Source organism: Protopterus annectens, chromosome 1.part0 (genome assembly GCF_019279795.1).
Source record: "Protopterus annectens isolate FY-2018-M chromosome 1.part0, PAN1.0, whole genome shotgun sequence".
NCBI classification, from domain to species: domain Eukaryota; kingdom Metazoa; phylum Chordata; order Ceratodontiformes; family Protopteridae; genus Protopterus; species Protopterus annectens.
The window spans coordinates 1749187853-1749209614 of record NC_056725.1 but is presented as its reverse complement, the minus strand read 5'-3'; the positions used below and the strand labels follow the sequence as shown (position 1 = coordinate 1749209614).

At 38.0% G+C, this 21762-nt stretch overlaps 1 protein-coding gene across 1 annotated transcript in view; it reads right to left on the bottom strand.

The window, feature by feature from the left end:
• Positions 1-21762, bottom strand: part of IGF2R (insulin like growth factor 2 receptor) — a 2372344-nt gene that overhangs the window by 527071 nt on the left and 1823511 nt on the right. Inside the window, exons 30-31 of the mRNA XM_044074918.1 lie at positions 16620-16816; positions 5492-5618 (exon numbers count right to left, since the gene is read on the bottom strand). Of these exons, the coding sequence (XP_043930853.1) occupies positions 5492-5618; positions 16620-16816 (324 nt within the window). The remainder of the gene's footprint in view (positions 1-5491; positions 5619-16619; positions 16817-21762) is intronic.

The window sequence follows — 21762 nt, the reverse complement described above, 5'->3', positions numbered from 1 at the left end:
AAATACCGAATAATGTCATCTATAAATAGTGTTTTATTATTCTATTTTATTCTTTGTCTTTTGGTAACCAGGAAATGGTTCTATGTGGCACACCTCATCACAAAACGTTTCTCATCCAGGAAAAAAAGAGGTCACTGTTCCCCTCGACTCATCACTCATTAGACCCATTATACAGTACAACACCCCTTTTGGTATGTACCTCACAAGACATCTACAACAACTGGAAAGGCCACAGAAATACCTCACAAAGAGGATTACCGGCCTCAAACAGATGCCCTATGCACACCGTCTCAAAATACTACAGCTTTACTATGTTGCATATCGCCTACTTAGAGGAGATCTCTGCCTAACATTCAAAGCTATGTCAAACCCAGAGCTGCTGGACATGCTCCACGTAAAGAAATCCCAATCCCTCCGAGCTACACGCTCTAGTGGCATAAACCTTGTCACCACAATAAACAGAACATGCTGGAGGGATGGATTCCTGTCCCATAGACTTCCCATACTCTGGAACAAACTACCTATCTATATCAAACAAAGCTCCTCATTAGCACTCTTCAAGAAAAATCTTGATGATTGGATGGGAAATAGGAAATTCACCTCGGGGATCACTTCTGTGGCTCTGCTTGACAGGGGCACAGGAAAATAAATTCCTTGGTTGGCAAAAGCCAGGGTACCATTTGGCTAGGCTTATATAGGCCCTAGGGCCAACAGCCTAGTACCCACCTATGAACCTGTGAAAGTCCAACTGAGCCAATGTCCATTTTTAGCAGGCCAGGGGAGAAAAGCTAGATTCAAAAATATTTGAACAGTAGTTAATTATTAATTATATACAAGGGGAGAAAAGACCCACAACAAATTAAATATTTTACAATGAGTTGAAGAGAAAGGCTCCACAAACACACAGAAACATTTTGAAACCATAATTATACAAACTGAGAGAAAAACTCAAAACAGATAAAACTCCTTACAATAGATAGGGGTGTACCTTATATACAAGGGGATAAGAGTCCCCACAACAGACTGAAATACATTTACAGAATATTGCTAGGAGAGACTGTGATCAAGAATATAATATGCACTACAAGTAGCAAGACACTTTGAGGTAAATAGCCTATGCTGAGTGAAGTAATAGTTATTAAAAATATGAACTATATTTCTATTAATATTCAGAGATGAGAAATAACAGAATACTCTGATGCCAAAATATAGAGAGTACTAGAATGACATAAAGAAGATTAATGCACAGGAGGGAAAATTAAGGACTTAGACAGCTGATAAGTATTAGAGAGATGATAATGTTATGGAATGACACTAGAGAGGAAATAAACAGTAGTAAATGTTGATTATGAGGTAGAAGACACTTTTGATGTTAGGCCATTACTAACAGCTAATATATGGAAGTACTAGTGATTCAGAGTGTGAAAGGCATAGTTATTGTAAGCAGGTGGGCCAGTATCTGATTTGATGGTTGTGTAGGTAGAGATCCAGGTGTTAGATATTTTCTTAGATCGGTGCTGAAATTGGAAAGGTTGCCAGCATGTTTAAGGATTTAGGGATAGAGTTCCAGGAAACGGCTTCATAGCTAGAATCGAGACAGGCTCCTGCTGACAAGTAGGGTTTGTAGGTAGTTAAGAGCACTTTGTTTTCAGATCAAAGTGGTCTAGGGAGTTGTATGTATGCAATAAGTTTAGTAGGACTTTGATTAGTTCTGGTTTGTATGTTAATTTGTGGACTAAGTAGCTGGGTGTGAGTGAGTTGCTTTGGTAATTCAAGCCAATTGATCTGCTCTGCAGCTAAGCAGTGATGGGCTCTGTTTGTTGAGTTAGTGGTAGCCATGGTTTAATTTATTTTGGATGGAAACTTGAAGGTTAAGCAGTACTGGAGAGCCATGCAGTACAGTGGGAAGTAGGAGTGTAGAATCAGTTAAGTAGATTTTTGTTGTATACAGTGCCCCTCATTTCTGTGATTTATTTATTTTTTGTGATAATCTGTTACATGTGCAATTCAAATTTCAAGTTATCATCAATTGTCATGCCTGGTAGTTAGGTATAGGAGATTACTTCTATAGGGGTGTTATCAGAAATTTTGTTTGAGGTATACAAGGGCTTTTGGGAGGAATAATAGTACCTTTTTTTTTTTTTTTTCTTTTTGGATTGAGTAGATGCTTTTCTTGAGTACCACATCACCTATACCCATGAATTTATGTGTCTCTTGCTTTATTTGTAAATGGCTCTAAACATAAAGAAAATAAAGGGGAAAGAGGACATGCCTATCTGGTTCCTCTGTTCAAATACAGCCTGCTGTAGAAGTTCCTTTATTTTTTAACATTGCGAGAGGAATAAAACTGGTGAGTCGCCAAGAACGAAATCTTTCTTTTTCACAACAATAAAAGACTAATCAACTTAGAGAACTATAAGTGTGTGTTTACAAGGCCACAGTTAGTGGGAAGCAAAATTCCTTATTCTCATAATTAACATATCCTCTGAAAATACAGGACATTGTTACCATGCATCAGACAATGATGCATATAAATCACACTAGCTAAATCTCTAAATTATCCCAAATCTACGATAACAAGGTCCTGATTTATGCCACATTTGTAAAGTTTCTGTTAGTTGCTATTGCAACATTCAGAGAGGAAGACAGCATGCTAGAATCACCCAAAATATGAGAACCTTTCTAGTAAATCAGCTATCAGATTATGTACCTTAATTAAGCAAAGAGTGGTTAGGGTACAAAAATTAACCAGTGGTAATTTTCCTTGCACCCATGTGGCACATATTCTAGCTAGCAACCCTCTCTGCTCTAAAAATCCCCCAGGATTCTAACAGACTGCACCTTATGAGACAACAGTATTGTCAACTGCCCTTTGACATTGCTTGCTATATACAGAATTTGTCACAACACTTAATTCCATTATAATTAACGTTTCATGTTCTGCTACATTAAAGTGCATTTCTTGAATACACATTAGATCAGGATGAATGATTTTGGACTGCATAAAAAAGGCATGCCCTGCCTTACTGACTTTTGTAACCTGTAGACAATCCACGAATAAACATTTCTGTGTCATCCACAATCCCGCAGAACTCCTTACATGAGTCTGCAAGTCTCCTTATCAACTTTTCCACCAAAAATCAAGCCCTCATGACTTCCTAGTACATCAGTTGGAATACTTCCTAAGGCAGCCTAACATGAGCAACCCTCACAAACAAAGAAACCTCAGAATGTGCCTACATACAAACAGCATTCCATTCTGACATTCAAGAGCTCAGGGGCTAATACCCGAAGGTCAACCATACTGACCAAACAAATACAGAACACAGAAAATTTCAGGAGAACACTGTTCCTACATGCTTTTTAAATATCTTTATCGAATTATCACTTGTGACACAGAAAAACTTACATTTACATAAAGCTAAACCATATTAACAAATTCAGATTAACAAACATTATAAATCACATATATTGTTTTATATCCTACAATCTAAACAACACTACATAAATAGTTAAATTTCTGCCTTCTTTTAAACCTTATTCCTCTTCTAAGACATTTTTGTATATACTATTACCACAATTTCCATTTTATTCTATGCAATTTACTCCTACCCTTTTCTAAAGATCTGACATACTGATGTTCATCGTGCATGCAGCTGCAGTCATAACAGATGGGTTATCCTGCAGTCAGGTGGGTCCTCAGTCAGCCGAATTCCAAAGTCTAGATCCGGCGTCGGTTGTCGTCACTTCTTCCCTGACGTCAGTGCAACAGGGGTATAAAAGAACCAGCCGACGCCATTTTCTTCAGTCTTTCATCTTTAATCAGGTTATAAATGTGAAAAAATTAGAAAGGTTCACTTGTGATGAACAATACAAATGAGAACCAAGCTCCACAGACCAGAGAGTTCTGCTGAGTTACAGTACCTCTGTTACAGCATGAATGCTAAAATAGGGAAGACTTGTTTGTAGGTTAAAGAATTCCTATCTCATGCAAACAAATCCACACAAATCATCCAGGATCCTTTCAAGCCCCTTTGGTGGGTAATATAATTTTCCTTTATCTGTCTGTCTGTTACAATCATCAACTGTCATGTTGCATAGACAGCTGAATGATTAACTGTTCTAACAACTCTTTCTCCAACAACTGGGATTGCTTTAACATTGTTACAATTTTATCTGAGTTTGAACTGGATACTTGTTGACTAGCAAGTGAGCATTTCAAAAGCACTAGGAATTTAAGACAAAAAATAAATGTTATGCTGTGTGATTTTAACACGTATACGACTACACAGAATTCTTTTTGCTACTTCACTAAAATATTAGAACAGTCATTATCAAAATAAACAACCTCCTAGAAATATAAAAGAATCAAAGGCTTCACACAAACCGCACCATCAAATGTTAAATTCTAAAACTGAGAAATTTTGATGCAACTGCCCTCAAAATGTTGCCGCTACCTACAACTCTCATTTGTAATGCTCAATGTGTTAATTTAGTCTCATATGGCAAAAGGTCTGCCCCATTTTACAGTTGTAACCACTTAGTTAAATAATCCACCATACTCTGACTTTTCACTCATTCAAGAAGGCCATAAATTCTGATGTTGTTACACATACAATTCCAATTGCCTAGTTTGCTTAATACGTACATGTTTTGTTGAAATAAGAATTCAATTTGTGCTGCCATCTACAACATGTTGCTCACTAATGTGAGTTTTGCCCCAAGGCCCTGGCAATTATATCTTTGATCTCCTTTTTTTGTCCACTTCCAAAGAGCCTTGTTCCCATTAGTGTTTTTGGAATTCTGTCATTTGGATCATTACTTACATATGACCAGGAATTCAGCAGCATGTTGCAGCAGTTGGAGAGGCCAAAACTTACTTTACTGACAGTTTTGGGACACTCGGGTTGATCACTTTATGCAGAGACACAAGGATGCTAGCACATTAGTTTCTTTAAAGCATTCTTTTCACTTTTAAAACAGTAACTTTAGAGAGTTTACTGCTGTGTCTCAGGAGTTCAGACCCAGATTCTCACATGCCTGCCTGGAAGTCCCAACATTATTACACACTGATAGCCACCAAACTGTCTCCTCTTCCAGCAAAATAATATACTGAACAAGTCATTCTCATATCACATTAGAAGCAAAAGCAACAAAATGTCAGAACGCACTCTCATTTCATATCAAGAACAAATGCAACAGTGCAGCCAGTATAAAAAGGGAAGTCAAGTTATTCATCTCATTTTGCCTTATATAGCCATAACTGACCAGCACACAACCTCCACAACTCAGTGAGTAGGTGAACACTAACATAGGTTGAGTTTGATAAGCACTGTTACGATATGTAGAGATATGTGTTGCAGTTAACTCTTTGTAATTAAAAAAAACAGTATTCAAAGGAAAACAGCCATGATATCTTTCTATAGCCAACATCTTTTTACAACTCATTTCCATAGTTTTCACATTTTGTACTGGAGTGTGACTATCGTACCTGTCACAGGGTTGGCCACTCTGCAGTCTCCATGAACGCTGCTTTTTAAAGGGCACGCTGCAGCTGTGTACCAAAAGAAAGAATACTCACAATCCTCAATGGCACTAGTCAAAACTGGGTTAGTATCCTGCAAAGTAAAGGGAAAGAGCATTTATAAGAACTCTGCGCATTAAACACATTAAAACATTCATCTAGTAAACTCTGAATTCTTCAACATGTGATTCCGCTTGAACATTGGCACAACCTATAAACAATGAAAATAGCACTAACAAAACGGTCTGCAACATAATCAAGGACTCTCTCAAGTTCAAAACAGCAAGCGACTCTCTTCTTTAAACTAGCAGTGTTTCTTCAAAAGCAACATGCCTGAAATGAAGGAAAAGACAATTTCATGGCAACATTCAATTGTATCAGTGGATTAATATAAATTGTTTAGACAGCACTAAAAGAAACCGTATGTGCCAATGCACAACTACTCAACATACAGCAAGATCTTTATGCAACATTTCTGAAGTGGGATCAACCAGTGGAATGACATTTTTATTGTTCATCACTTGTTAATTTCAGTCTTAATGCCCTTGGGAGACATGCTACACACAGTACATATAGGCACTCAATGCAGTTGGGATAAAGTGTGTAAAAGCACCACCACCAGTCTCTTTTTTTTTCCGTACACAAAGTAGGAGACCTCCCTAATAACATTTCAATAAAATGATTTATTATGGCACAAACTTTTCTGACTGTATTACTTTCCAGCTACATGCGGAAAACTTGTGTCTTAAAGGAGCTACTATGCTCAGAAGGGAGAAAGCGACTTCAAAAATGCTCTAAATTCAGAAGACCCTACAAAATGCCATTGTTATATACAGTATTCTGTTAATTACAGTCTGATAACAACAAAGATGTCACAAGTTAAATGCCTTTCATGGAGGAGATTCCCAGGTACAGAACCACAGAAAGGTACTACATAACTCCATATTATAAAGTATTACAGATGGGCACCTGATTAACTTTAAACTACACAAAGGCTGCACGCTCATCACAGTTTAAGAAAATAATCTCTTACCAGGCTTGGCTGCTTTATAAGAGAGATGTATCCAACACTGAGAATACATACAATGCACTTCCATTGGATCACTGGAATCAGTATGCATAGAACAGACCTCACCTCTCAGTCATGTTATGGAACATTCTGTTCATTTTGAGAAAGTGCTTTACCTAGCTACTTGCCTGGGAGGCAAATAAGTCAACTTCTGTAAGACCACACACTGACATTAGCTTAAAGAATGCATTTCTGTTCAGCATCTACTTGTGGTTTATGTCTGCTTGCCTCTCGCTTCAACAACTGACAGGAAAGAAACCTGGAGGGTGGGACCTTTTAAAACATAGAGGTTCCACATCTGTGCACAAGCCTGCACATGGGATAGGAGTGGGTCTCTCTCTCTCTCTCTTTTTTTAAACACCTTTATTAAATTATCACTTAAGAGACAGGCAGATATACATTACTAGAAAAGAAAACAAACCATATTAACATGTTTCATGTGTTATGCATTACATATATGTCTTCTTTTTCTTTACAACTGCCGCCATTCACTCCAGATTTACATACATTGCTCAGTTCCAGCTGTCTCAAACCTCACTTCTCCTTCTGAACATTATTCTGCATGTATTATTCACACAAATTCCATTTATTTACATGCAGTTTGTTCCTTCCTTTTTCTAAAGATGCCACTTCTAATTCTTTTATCTCTAACAATATTCAATATATCAATTACAGGCTGGATTAGATTTTGATTTCAGTTTTCAAGTAATTGCTTTTTTGGCAGCCAATAGCATTAAACTTAAAAGGCCTTACTTTGTCTAGACAATAAAGATTCTGTGTCCCAGCTCAAAAGAATAATTCCTTACTTACAGCTATTTGAGCCACTAATATACCTGACTGAGTACTCTGCAGGGATGTTTTTTGACAATTCATTATACTCCCAAACCTCATGTTTCCATTTACCACTCTCTTTCCCACCACACCCTCAGCATTTGCTAGTTCCCTGAGGAAAATTTCTCTGATATCTACCTGGGGTATAAACATGTCTATGCAAACACTTGTATGCAAAAATCTTAAACCTTCTAGACTTTGTTGTACACATGGAAGCCATACATGTCATTCCATTGTTTCTTTGTAAATTGCTTTGCCAGTCTCATTTCACAAACTTCTCTAACTTCCTCTGATTGATTCTTATAGTTATATCACTTGATATTTTACGTCTGACTAATTCTCCCTTTTTAAACAATAGCTTCTGTTCTAGACTTGACTAAAACCTCTACCAAAGCTAGTCTTTCACTTAGGACTCTTATATCCCTTTCTCTTTGCCTATACTCTGATATCAATCCCTGGCAGGAAAGCCAGTATCTAATCAGCAGTCCACATTTCTACTTGGCCTCATCCCACCCAATTACCTTTCTTCTCTAGTCATTGCTACCAATAGCTTAGTTCCTTTGCCAGCAAATTCCAGCCCCCTCTTGTCTGGGTCCCTCCCTCTTTGTTCATATGTCATTTGGATGTGGCGTTATTTTGTCCTTAACAGCAGTGGCTCTAGGCACACTCATAGATCTAGCTCTTTGACAGCCTTATGAAAGGGCTACAGACCTTGCAGCAGAGGATTGTACATATACTCTTCCCAACTGATATCTGTGATGTAAGACATCAGTACTTTGGAGGGAGATGTCCAGGCAAAGGCTTGCCGTTATTAATGCTATTCTTTTTTGATTGACAGAATCAGGGGGGGTTTAGCTCTTCAGAAGTCTTTTCCCTGTAATCAATGGTTCCTCATCTACCACTGCATCTTCGTGTGCAACCTTGTCAAAGTATCCATGAAAATGGTGACTGACATGATTACTTGAATTTTTGAGACACCTCAAAGACTTTGCCTTCTATACATCACTGCACTCAGTGGCCTGCAAGGAGGCTTTCCAGCATGCAGTGGAGGAGGGCTCTCCTTTTCAATGCATTCAAGGAACTTTTAAAAGTTAAATTTCAGCTGGAATAGGATTAAAAGAGCTTATTTTTACTATAACATGGATAAGGAAAGAGCAAAAATATGACTGGCAAAATATTAAACCCAGTTTTTGAACTGGTAACATGTGTTTGCATGAGAACGCTACATGCTATAAGGCTGAAAGATGCACGTGAGTGACTCAGTGTAACAGTACATCTGTGGGGGGAGACTTCAGCAGCAACATAACAGCTGGGATTTTGCTCATCAAGATAAATCACTGCCAATGTCTGGCCTGTTTATTCCAGCTTTCAAAGGTCCCCTTGTATAAACGTAAGGCTTTCCCACACTGTTGCTGCTCTTTCACCATCACATGGCACATGTCTCTCTGAACCCTTCCACCTATCACCACATGCAATGGGGTTCCCAATACAAGCAGACCGGCTGCTCTGCAGGTGCATACCTCACTTACTGTCAAGTCAGCGCGTTACCTTTGCTGTTCTGTCTTGTATCGTTACACTGGCACAGAATCAGGCTTGGAATGTCCAACAGACGTGCTTATCATATGCCTCATACCAGACAAAAGAAATAAACTAATTTCATCAAGTGACAAAACAAATGTTTGAGATGATATAATGAATCACATCTAAGAACAGTAAAATGTCAGAAAAACAGCAAAAGATATAATGCTTTGGCTGTGAATTTCAAGTGAAAACGACTAGCACACTGCTGTGACACATGCAATGCATACTGTAACAGCAACTCCCAAGGAAGAGATGCTAGCATACCCTGTTTCAGATCACCTATGGAATGCAGTGGAGACTGACTTGTTCCAGTTCAAACCAATTAGCTCATGTGAAAATTTCTCTTCCAATTTTCTTGCAGTAATCAAAATGACATGACAAAACAGGGGGCTGTGATTATATTTAAGCATCTCAGTGTATATGTAGATGCTTTGACAGTTTTCCTGTGAATCTGCAAGTGTAAAAGAGAGGAAAAATTGTATTTTCATTTGGTTTCGGTTTATGCTGGTGCTCCTTGTTTTGTGAAGCACTAGCTGCATTTTTATGTTTTCGTTTATTTCTTTTATCTTGCCTGACTCTCTAATCAGGCACAGATATTACAGCCTAAAGGGGGTCCTATGATTATACTTAAATGCCAGCAAATAACTAGCAGACTTGAGTACGTGCTTTGCATATGATACAAAAACATGAGAAGAGCTGAGGGCAGAGTTAAAATCTGGGGTAAGAAAAATATATTAAAATAGCTACTTGTAAGACACTGAGACTTTACCTTTGCTTAAATTTAATTTAAGAACTGTTACTTTTAATCATGGATTGTCTTGCACAGACCTGGGTTCAGTCATTAACTGAAGAAGTTGTAATATTTTAATGCTATAAGTACAGTATATGTATGAGTGGCATAAGTGTTTGTTTTCAAACCTAGAAATCTCCATTTGTAACAAACGTATTGTTCTGTAGGGCATGGAAACACAACTAACAGGGCTTAGGAAGGCAGTTGCAGTAGGTATGAAACCCTCTGTTAATGATACAGACACCCATTGTGACCTTTATTTTCCACAAACAATTGACAAAGTAGAATACTGCTGTACATTTTGTATTCATGGAAAGCAAATGTGCAATGCAGCAATATATAGAGAGAGAATCATACAATGTACTGATGTCAAAACAATACATGAACAGTTCCAACCACTGTCATATTGCGAGAAATATTTCACAATTCCCAGGTTCATTACCTTTATATGCTAAAATAACTAGAAGTTCAACAAGAAGGCAGTGCAGTAATTCTGATGTTAGCACAGAAATGATCGCAAAACAATGCAAATGAAGTGTAGGACAAGTAACTGTGCATTTCCTAGTAGTGATCTTGATGCAACTGAAGTCACACTTTCAGAAAACAGAGGAAGTGGTGGTTTAGTGACTGGAGATTCCATGATTAAGAAAATAATCAGGCTTGTTACAAACATTAGTAGGGAAAAAGTTAGGTCTCCAGTAGTAGTGGGGCAAAATTAAGTGAAATGTATAACAGGTTAAAAAGGCTGATAAAGAACAGTGGGGTTCTTTTTGTGCTGTTGTGCTTCATTCAGGGTAAATCATTTATATGCACCCCCTTTGTATCATATGCACCTAAAATTTTAAAGATATTCAGTTTGTAGGAGATCTATAATGTGTGTATCTGGTTTAGTGAAATTCTATGTATAACGATTCAAAATATATAAGAAAACTCATGACAACAATATACATGAAGTACTTTAATCCAACATAACACTTGTTACATTTAGCACTTCAGCAAATGCCTGTGAAGAATGTTTTTGGGAAAATTCTACCCTCCACAAATTTCAGTAATTACTAACATCCTAAGGCAGTGTCATAAAACAAATGGACAAGGACATTTTGTTGGACTAAGGATACTGACCTTACTATGCCCTGGGAATAAATATTTGGAAAAAAACTAAATTATATGACTGGCAACTTTCACCATAATTTCTCAAGTTGTTAATCATTAAGAAAGACATTTTCTGAACTAATAATACATTTTTGGACTAGTCTTTTTCTGCCCAAAGACATGTACACAAAAACAGGCATATCAGAGTACCAAAAATCTACTACACTAATGCATGCAGTCTTACAAATAAGACTGGAAAATCATCAGCTATAGCTAGTCAGACAATGCTCTATTGTAATTACTAATGAGGCGGGGTAATGCAGTGATATTCACATATTGGAATTTAATAAATGTGAAAGCCAAAGAACTGGCACTTCTGTGGTGGTAATTTGATTTTGTCAAGATTCATCTCCTCAGAATTACTATGGGGATAATATTGATATTTGCATTTGAACTTCCACGTTTTTTAGTAACACCTGTTAACATATGATTTTTAGACATTGCAGCAGACTCAATATTTACAATTCATGGTTGACAAATGGAACTTTAAAAACTTGATAATTCTGATTTTAGTTTTCTTATTATAAAGTTGGGATGTGGAACAAGACGTTCACCAACAGAACATGAATATCGTGATTTAATGACATCAAGAGATGTGGTCCAGATGACTGATTTTCCTACTTAAAATAACAATACTTTGCATCTATTGCTTACTAGCATGTCTAGTAAAATTTATAACATTAAGTTTCTTCCCCATTAAGAGCCTCTGATCATCTAGCTTACTGTAGATTTATACATTAATATTTCTGAAATTGTTGTAAGAAGTTATGACTGCTAAAAAATAAGTGATCAATTACTTTTTGAAGAAATTAGTGACCTAGATTGGAACACAGGGTTCACTTGCACCATCAGCAACTTGGCCTCAGATAACGGTCTTAGTGTGAGGGCTGCATACTTAGTATCCTGCAGTCAGTAATAATTCCCTGGTAAAGCTTCTATTACTGAATGGGTTAGGACCTGGCTTAGAGATAGACGTCAATGTGTTGCAGTTCAGGCCCACGTTTCAAAATGGTCAGAAATTGCTAATGGTGTTCTACAGGGGTCCATTTTAGGCCCTGTACCGTTCAACTTTGTATATTCATTTTTGCCTGCTAAAAACATTTTTTGGCTAAATATGTTGATGACATTTAATAAAATTGCAGCAACTTTAACAACCTTATCAGATTATTTAGTTTTCAATTAATGTGTCCAAACTAGTTCAATGATTAAATAAAACAGGCCTTAATGTCAATCATTTAAGAGCCATGTCATACATTTTAGAAATTGCAGACCTGACAACTAATGTTTAGTGGGAAATCAAGCTATACAGTAAGATACTAAATACAGAGACCTTGGTGTATATACAAGTTTTAATTTAACATTTAAAAAAATGCATGTGCTGTTAAGGCAAGGGCCATGCTTATTATGGGTCTCTGACAAATTTTTAGACCAGAACTGTTGAAGTCCTACTAAAATTATTTAAATTGTATATTAGTCTTAAAATTTAACACATCTCATTGTTTTGCAAATATTCAAGATGTAATGCCTCCATACAGAAAAGTGTTAAGAAAATTTATTAGAAGAATTATGGAGTGCAGAGCAGTCACTTATCAGTAACAGTTGGCCAAATTTGAGTTTTTTTAATAACTTATTGCTAGTTATATGGCAGATTGTGCCTGACCATACCATACACCTCATGATCAAGAAACATGGTTTTTATAAAATACTGAGTTTCTGCAATTATTGTGAACTTCTCATGAGGCATATTATACCTTTCAAATAGCAAAATACAAAAACATTTTTAAATCCAGGTTATTTCACCTAAAACAGTGTTAGATCGTTGAAAAGAGATACAAAAAATGAAAGAAAATGGTAACAGATGGCACAAACACACAGTTTATCTATTACCTACATGATGTCACCAGGAGTATTATGCATGCACATTACTAAAAATAAAACAGATGCATGCAGTTAGACAATTTTGGTATAAAGCATCTCCTTCTAAAGAATGACCTAGCAGCTTGGTATTTTTTAACACTCAAATATATAAAATGGTCAAAGCACTGTAAAACATCCTGGAGTTATTTCTAACGAGGACCACTGATAAAATTTGTTCTTCAGCTAATGCATAACTGATATCATTAAGGGGCGGCTTCCTGTCCGACTGAGCAGTTAAAGATGAATTCTTCAATTCAGGAAGGCAAAATAACTGCTTATTATGGCAACTGTATATCAATACGTTTAACAGGTAACAGTCGCCTGTCTCCATAGGAAAGAGCCAAGCACTGTCCATGTCCACCTCTGTTTTATCACACTTACAACTACAGTAGGTTGTATTGTGGACAAGGCCCTTGACAGCTTAATCCTGAATGAGAATGTATTGCTAAAAGAAATAAAGTATGACTTACACTTTTAACTGAGACCTGGCAAAAACCACACACAAAGGATTCTGAATTTCTTTCCCCAAACTACTTGTGCCTTAGAACGGATAGACTCCACAAAAAAGGCAGAGGCATCGCCTTACTATATTTCAAGCACCTTCACGGGGATTCCATATTCAAAACCTATTCCCCTCTTTTCCAGGGCAGAGTTACTTATCACCTTCTTAAAACTAAATGATTCTAAAAGCCTTTGCATCATAGGCATATACATTCCCCCAGGCAACAATATTCCCTTTCTGGAAGACATTCTTGCCTGGACAACCAACAATATAAAAAAATGAAACAATCATCTTAGGCGACGTTAATATTAACTGGTTAGACATCTCCAATAACAACCCCTCCTCAGACATCAACCTTCACATCTATACTCAGATAATGTCTGATATTACTAGACTTGACAATAAGAATAACAAAGGTTCAATCCTGGATTTGATCATGGTTTTTGACCCTAATAAGACTTTCACCTCCGGTACACTCCCAGATAGTATAAGTGACCACTCAAAAGCATGCATAATAATCAAGCCCGCCACTTTACCAAATATATGCCAATATAGACACACCCAAGATCTATCCCACTTCTCCACAAATACCTTTAATGACACTTTGCACAATACTAACTAGAATCCACTAAAATTTCTCCCACTTAATGAAGCTGTGGAATTCTTCACTTCCACATTTCTTAGGATCCTAAATAGTCTTGCCCCTCTCTGGCTAAAAAGAGTCCAGACAAAACATGCTAACTGGCTTGCTAAGTCCACGAAGCAAATTATGTCCTCTAGGGACAAAGCCTGGCTAAAAAATAAAACTACTTCCAACCTCATGCAATATAAACAACTTCACAATCAGGCCAAACAATTAGTACTCAAAAACAAAAATGAATACTTCCAAACCCTCGAAAACCAACAAACAAAACCCCAAGAAAGTTTGGGGAGCAATCAACACCCTACTCCATCCTGGAACTAACCATAATCCATGCCCAAACCCAGGAAAAAACTCCCTCTGAGTTAGCCTCACTCTTTAACTCTTATTTCATTGACATCATTGCTAAGCTTACTGCCACCTTCTCACCAATCACCACTGACCCACTAAACCCTACATTAGTACATATCCCATCAACTACAATACACACTCCCTCACTCTCACCCATACCTACCTCAACCATACAAAAGCTTCTTCATAAACTAAACCCATGCACCAATACCCCAGATAACCTACCTGCAGACTTCTTACAACTATCAGCCTCCTCCATAGCTTACCCCATCAGTATTCTTATCAATAGGTCCATTCAGGAATCGTGTATACCTGATATCTGGAAATAGGCATATGTTCTCCCACATCATAAAGGTGGCAATAACTCTGACATCTCAAACTTCATTCCAACCTATCGCCATTCTTTTCCCATCTCAAGAATACTTGAGAAGTGCATTCACAGTCAGCTCCTTAGTCACATGGTTAAACACCAACTCCTTTCCTCCACTCAACCTGGCTTTAGGCCGGGATATAGTACTAATACCGCCCTCATTTCCTTCCTGGACACAGTAAATTGAGCTCAGGATGCTGAATCCATAGTCTCTACACTCTTTCTTGATCTGTCAAAAGCATTAGACACAGTTTCCCACTCCCCTCTGCTTACTAAACTCTCCAACCTTGACATCTCTCCCCCCACCTTTCATTAGTTTCATAACTATCTCAGTAAAAGACAACAATCTACTGTTTGGCACCACTCCTCCTCCCCTTTCATCAATACTAATACAGGGGTGTCCCCAGGGTTCTATACTGGGTCCCCTTTTATTAATTCAGTATATTCATCAAATACTTCCACACTACTCTTATCCACAGTACTGTTATCCAATATGCAGATGATACTACTATTAATTTCTCTTCTAAATCTGCCCCTGTACTACAGCAACTAACCAAAGAAGCATTTACCTCAACTAAAACCATCTCGCTCTCAACCCCAATAAAACTAAACTCTTAATATTTACCCCAAAAAAACTCAGCTAGGTTGACAAGTCTGACTTCTCTGCTCATTCCCAAAATAATACTATTACTGAAGTTGTTCCCAGTACCAAATTGCTTGGTGTCATCATTGATGATAGCTTAATGTTTGACCTTCATATCTACAATAACATCAACCCCTACCCCCAATCAAACACTAGGAACCCTTTATAGGCACAACTACTTTCTCAGCTTCTCTGCTAAAAAGGCTCTTGGCCTCATCATTCCTGCAACCAACTCTCTTATATGGCGCCCCCATCCTCACCAATATTCAGTCCTCTCTGAAAACTAAACTCGACTCATGCTACAACAAAGTTGACAAATTGGCTACAAATGCTAAATTCTCCATCCACCACTGTTCTGCACTACATCAACTAAATTGGCTTGAAATCCCCCATCACCTCACATATTTACAATGAACTACTGCCCATAAAATTATTTACTACCCAGCAGCCTGCCCATCCCTCTCCTGCATTCTGACCATGTACCATCCTAATCAAATGCTATTAGTCATTGATAAACCTAAGCTCTCAGCTGGCCAAATGCTGTATTCTTTTACTGTCTCCAAGCTATAGAATAATCTCCATCCTTCTCTTACAGGTATCACTAATTGCACTGCCTTTAAAAAACCCTTAAACTTCATCTCTCTTCACATTGGACATACACTTGTACCCCTACTGACAACACCAAAACTTGACCCCCTCTCAGAATCATAACTCTTCTTCACTCTATAACTAGTCTATCTTCCCCTTCTCTCTATCCTACCAACTCGTTCTGCTGTCACCTTAGCCTGCACTATCCTTACCTTAAGCCATCTTCTCCTCCTTTTTAAAAATTAAGCTAATCTCTTCTCACTTTTAATAATTCTACTTATATATTTAAACTTTTTTATTCCTATATTCGCACCATGACTGGAAACAATTCTTCACTGTTATCAAATGTATTCAATGTTATTATCAAATTATTCTATGTGGTTATTACTTTATTTTAATGTGCTACTACTGTCTTATATACTCTGTATTCTTGTGTAAAATGTTCTTTGCGTGTAATTAAATGTGGACCTTTTCTCCCCGGGCCTCCACTGAAAATAGGCTCATCTCAGGCCCAGTGGACTTTCCCGGTAAACAAATGCAATAAATAAATAAATTAGCACACAGTTTAAAGTTTTTACAAGTTAATACCCATACAATATCACAAGAAATAAATCAAAAACTGCTTCACAAAAAGAATACAGTTAAGTTTCACAGTACTCACTGTCTTGGTTTTGTCACACTTGAAATGTATCACAGTTGTCTTCCTGCGTATTTTATCTGGACATGCATCTCCATTTTGGTATTTTAAGATCAGAGTGCCATTTTTCCATTCCGGAGCTTGATAAGCCTCCCCAAGACTTGTAAAACTGGATCCATTCATTTGGCAAGCAGCAGCAGTAGGTGGACATGCCCAGTGACCTAAACAGCATTAAAGGAACATGTCTACGGTTAGCTCATTTGCAAAGGAAAGTAAGGTTGTATAAGTAAAACTTACCATGACAGTAGATGCTCAAATGATCACTGCTGCAGTAGCCTTAGGTTTATAGGTTATATCATGCAAAGTATATAACAGCCTGCCAGCTTCCCCAGCTTCTGGGCAACTTCCACTCTCCCAAACTGTCAGGCAGCTCGACCTGAGCCGACTGAAAGCGAAGTCTGGCCGCAAAGCCCTTCACAGCTTTCTTGCCAGCAATGAGACAGAGACTGATCCCTGAAAGAACAATGCTAGGAACAACAGAAAATAAATGGAGTGCTTTGTTTTTATGCCAGGAAATGGACAAATAAGGGGGATGGAAGGGGCAGCAGTGATCATTTGAACATCTACTGTTATGGTAAGTTTTACTTACACAACTGTACTATGTTCATCAATCTGATCACTGCTGCAGTAGCCTTAGCCAGATGGGTAGACTACCTAGCTAACTACATTTGTGAGGTGGGAGAAGAGTCCAGAAGCACTGGAAAAATGGTCCCAGCAAAGCTTGATCTGGACATAGAGAAGGAATCAAGCTTATTCTGCTTTGTAAAAGTATGTACAAAGGACCAAGATGCCGCTTCTAGAATCCAACACATTCTAAAAAGCCACAGATGAAGCCAAAGCCCAGGCAGAGTGGGTCTTGACTCTGACTGGAACAGTTTTGTTGTGGTGATTATAACAAAAGGCAATAACCATTTGGAAATATTCTGTTCTGACACAGGTTGTCCCTTCTTCTTATCTTCATATGAAATTAAATGATCAGAAGATGTGAAAGATTTAGTTAAGTCAAGATTCTGCCTGAGTTGTCTGTGAAGGTTTACTATCAAAATTTCGAATCGCACTCCGTTGACTGTACTATCGTCGAACACAGAAGTCCGAAAACGGGAATGTCGAAGTCAAAAAAAACAATCTAGGAATGGGTTTTAACATGGGTCGAGGTAGGTGTTCAGTATTATTCTGAACTACAAACATCTCCCCTACCTCGACCCATGTTAAAACCCATTCCTAGATTGTTTTTGACTTATTCCGTTCAAACTTCCGTGTTCGACGATAGTACAGTCGACGGAGTGCGGTTCGAAATTTTGATAGTAAACCGTCTGTGAACATTCAAGGTATTGAGTATCTTTTTGCCCTCATTTTAGGTTCTGAAAAGAAAATGAGGACATGGATAAATTGGTTTTAAGTAAACTCGGATACCACTTTAGGCATAAAAAAGGACTTGTTCTCAAAGAAACCCTGTCCCAATAAAAAATTAGATAGGGTTGACTCACCATTAAAGCTTGCAATTCAGACATCCTTCTTGCAGAAATCAAGGCAATCAGTAAAGCTGTTTTCTATGTTAAGAAAGTACAGTTGTGTAGAATAACCATAAGTGTAGATGTTCGAGTGTATTCACTGTTGCAGTCCTGACAGTTGGGACTTCCTGCCATGAAAGTCCTCATCCGGCGTGACTAACAGAGAAACTTATTTCACTTCCCAGGCTGGTGGATGCCTTAACCAATGTCAGAAACTTCAGTAGTACCCTTGATATTAGTGGGAAGTTTGGAAAAGCATACAGGTACATTCCTACCCAAGGAAAAGAAAAGGCATTTGTCTTCCTTCTTGCATGGAGTCCTGGAACAGAATCTTGCCATTTGATTGTTCACAGACAAGGCAAAGAGGTCTACTTGAGGAACTTTCCACAAGTGGATCAAATCTTGAAAGACCCCTTGATCTAGTTTCCATTCATGAGGGTCTACCATGATCCTGTTCAGCTTTTCCTCCCCACAATCTTCCAAAACCAAACACAAGCATGTTTCTGGAACTGGTAGAAAAAAAAATCCAACAACAGAAGAACAACCAGCTAGTAAGTCAGCCCGATCCCAGGAACTCTAAAAGCACTTTTACTTAATCAAAATACAAAGTCCTTGTCAAGGACGTGATTCTAACTAAATGTTGCATGTGCCCTTTAAGAAACTAGTGGTGATGACATCCTTTATGACTGAGTGCTGTGAAGGTGTGTCTTAGTTCATGGAGCCCAAAAGGGATGAGTTTTAGTTGAAAGTCACAGTTCTGATGATGTCTTTGCAAGCAGAAGAAAGCACTTAACTTTGACTTTGTATTTTGGTTAAATAAAAGTGTTTTTAGAGTTCCTGGGATCAGCTGATTAGCTGGTTGTTCTCCCAACAATTTTGCTCTGATAGAATGTAGGATGTCAGTAGAGTAAAATGAAGCTATATCCCAAGCTAACATGGCGAGCCTGCAAAGAGGATGTGACTGGGTTCCCCCTTGCTTGTTGATGTACCACATGATTGTGGTATTATCTATAACTACTTGAAGAGGTCCCGGGGCCAAAGATGGTTCAGAGAGTTGACTGCCTTAATCAGGACAAGCAACTCCTTGTTATTCATTCTGCTTGCATCTATCCTTGGTGTCCCACACCACGTGCACTATCCCTCCTGAAACTGCTCCTTAAGCAATGTCCAAAGTGTCTGTGTTGACAGGAGGAGACCTGGTTAAGAATATCTGTTGTCTCCACCAAAAGCTTTCTCTTGTGACAAACCACAGGACTAGAATTTGAAAAGATAAAGGGTCTTGATGTAGAGACTGCAGATACCACTGCAATTTTCTCATGTGGAGTTTTGCCATGGATATCATGAGAATCACAGATGCCATGAGACACAAAATCCTGAGGTATTCTCTTGCAGTAACCAATGTCTGAGTGGAAAACCTTAGAAACAGATCTAGATAAAGTTTTTTTTTTTTACTGTGGAAGAAAAGCTCTTGCAGTTGACATCCCTGCAACACAATGCTTGTGTGAAGGAGTCAAGAAATCTATGGAATATTCTCTTGGAATCCCAGCTTGTGTAAGACATCTCTCGACCAAGAGGCAGATTCCTGACACTTTGAAAAAGACTCTGCAAAGATAGGAAAGTGATCTAAATACGGAAAAATGTGGATACCCTGTAGCCTGCAATGAGCTATAACTGGCACAAGACATTTTGAGAGCACTCTTGGTGCAGAGGATTGTCCAAAGTATAAGACAGAGAACTGATAATAAGATCCAGACACAGAAAACCTTAAGGAATGTTTGAAATCTGGATAAATAGGGATTGATTATAAGCACGTTTTAAATCTAGAGTTGCCAGAAAGCTTAAAAGGGTAGAAGCAGTAACAGGGTTGTGAAGTGACATCATTTTGAATTCAGACACTAATCAGATTTGGGTTTAGGAAAGAAGGTACAGAACTGGTCTTCAAGAGTTTTCTTTGGCACTATTTTTATTTTATTTATTTATTTTATTTTACATTTGTTGACGGGCTGATCCAACTGGATTTATGTCCATTTTCAGTGGAGGCCAGGGGAGAAAAGATCCATACTTCAGAAAAGAGTAACAAATACATAGGTACATTACCAAGTTTTGTAGTAATAATGGTACATTACATTTTAGCTTATAAGTAAGGAAAAAAACATTTGTAGTTACAAAACAAGTATGGATATATATACAACAATATAAAAGGTAAAGTGAAATAGAGCACTATTAAACTAAAAAAGTTACACACACATTATTGTTAGTAAAAGATTTTTGAGTTTATGTGAGTGAGAAGATTAGTGTCTAGAGACAAGGGAGGTATAGTTAGTCTGGGTTTGCACACGGGCACAGCCAGTGGGATTTAATGTATGGTTTGAGTTTGGCTTTAAATAGGGTATTTGAGGGTAGGGAGGTTAGGTCATTAGGGAGGGTGTTCCACGTTTTACCCACTGTGTTAGAGAATAGATGAGCGCAGGGTCTTCAGATTAATGTAGGGGTGATTAGGTTAGTGAGTATTGGACTATTTGAAGGATGATGCAGTATCTTATGGGCAATAGTTAGTTGGTTCAATACAATAACAATTCTAACCATCCTAGTTGATTAAGATTGTTGCAATGATGGGTTCTATAGGTAGACCCAGCTGCAAATCTGGCAATATTATTGTAGGAGCTAGCCAGCTTGTTCAGATTGCTTTTGCATAGTTTGCATAGTTTAGTATAGATAGAGAATGCATATAGTAGGGTTGAGATTAGGTGGGTCCGGACAATGGTGGTCCTGGCTAGTGGGGTAAGAAAGGGTTTGATCCTAATAGAGGGAACCTAGTTTTTTGTTTTACTGTTTTATAGTGTTGTTAATATGGGGCTCGAAGGTGAGTTATTATCTATTAGTACTCCAAGTAGTTTTGTGGTAGAATCAGGAGATATGATAGTACCATTGCTAGATGTGACAGTGAAATGCAGTGGAGGGGCTCTAGGGTGGGAGTGAATAGTAGCATTTTGTTATGTTTGGGTTGAGGATGACACATGGTGAAAGAAGCCAATTCTCTACTGTGCTAACCACGTCTTGGGTTAGGGACTGAAGTTGTGATAGTAAGGCTGAGCATATTAGTGTGGAATCATCTGCATACTGGATACAGGTAGCTTGAGGTAATACAGAGTGTAGGCCTTTAGTAAAAATAGAAAGAGGAGAGGACCCAATATGGAGCCTTAGGGATACAAGGGTAGTGGGAGGATGGGAAGACAAGTTATTCTCCCATAATACAGCCTGCTGCCTGTTATTTAAATAGGATTGGGACCACTGTATAGCAAGTGGATCAGTGAGAAGTTTCTAAGTATGTTTATGAGTAGCTGGTAATTAGCCATGTCGAAGGCTTTTGACAGATCAATGAAGAGGCTGAGGATAGGTATCATTATTACGATATTTATTAATGCAGATCGGTGAAGGGTAAGAGAGCAGAGGAGCTGCTATGAAATAGTCTGAAGCCATGCTGGCAGGTAGTTAGTAGGCTGTTTTCTAGTAGGTGGGTTAATAGTTGTTTATGAATGCACTTCTCCATGATTTTTTGCCAGTGGGATAATATGGCTATAGGCCTACAGTTAGAA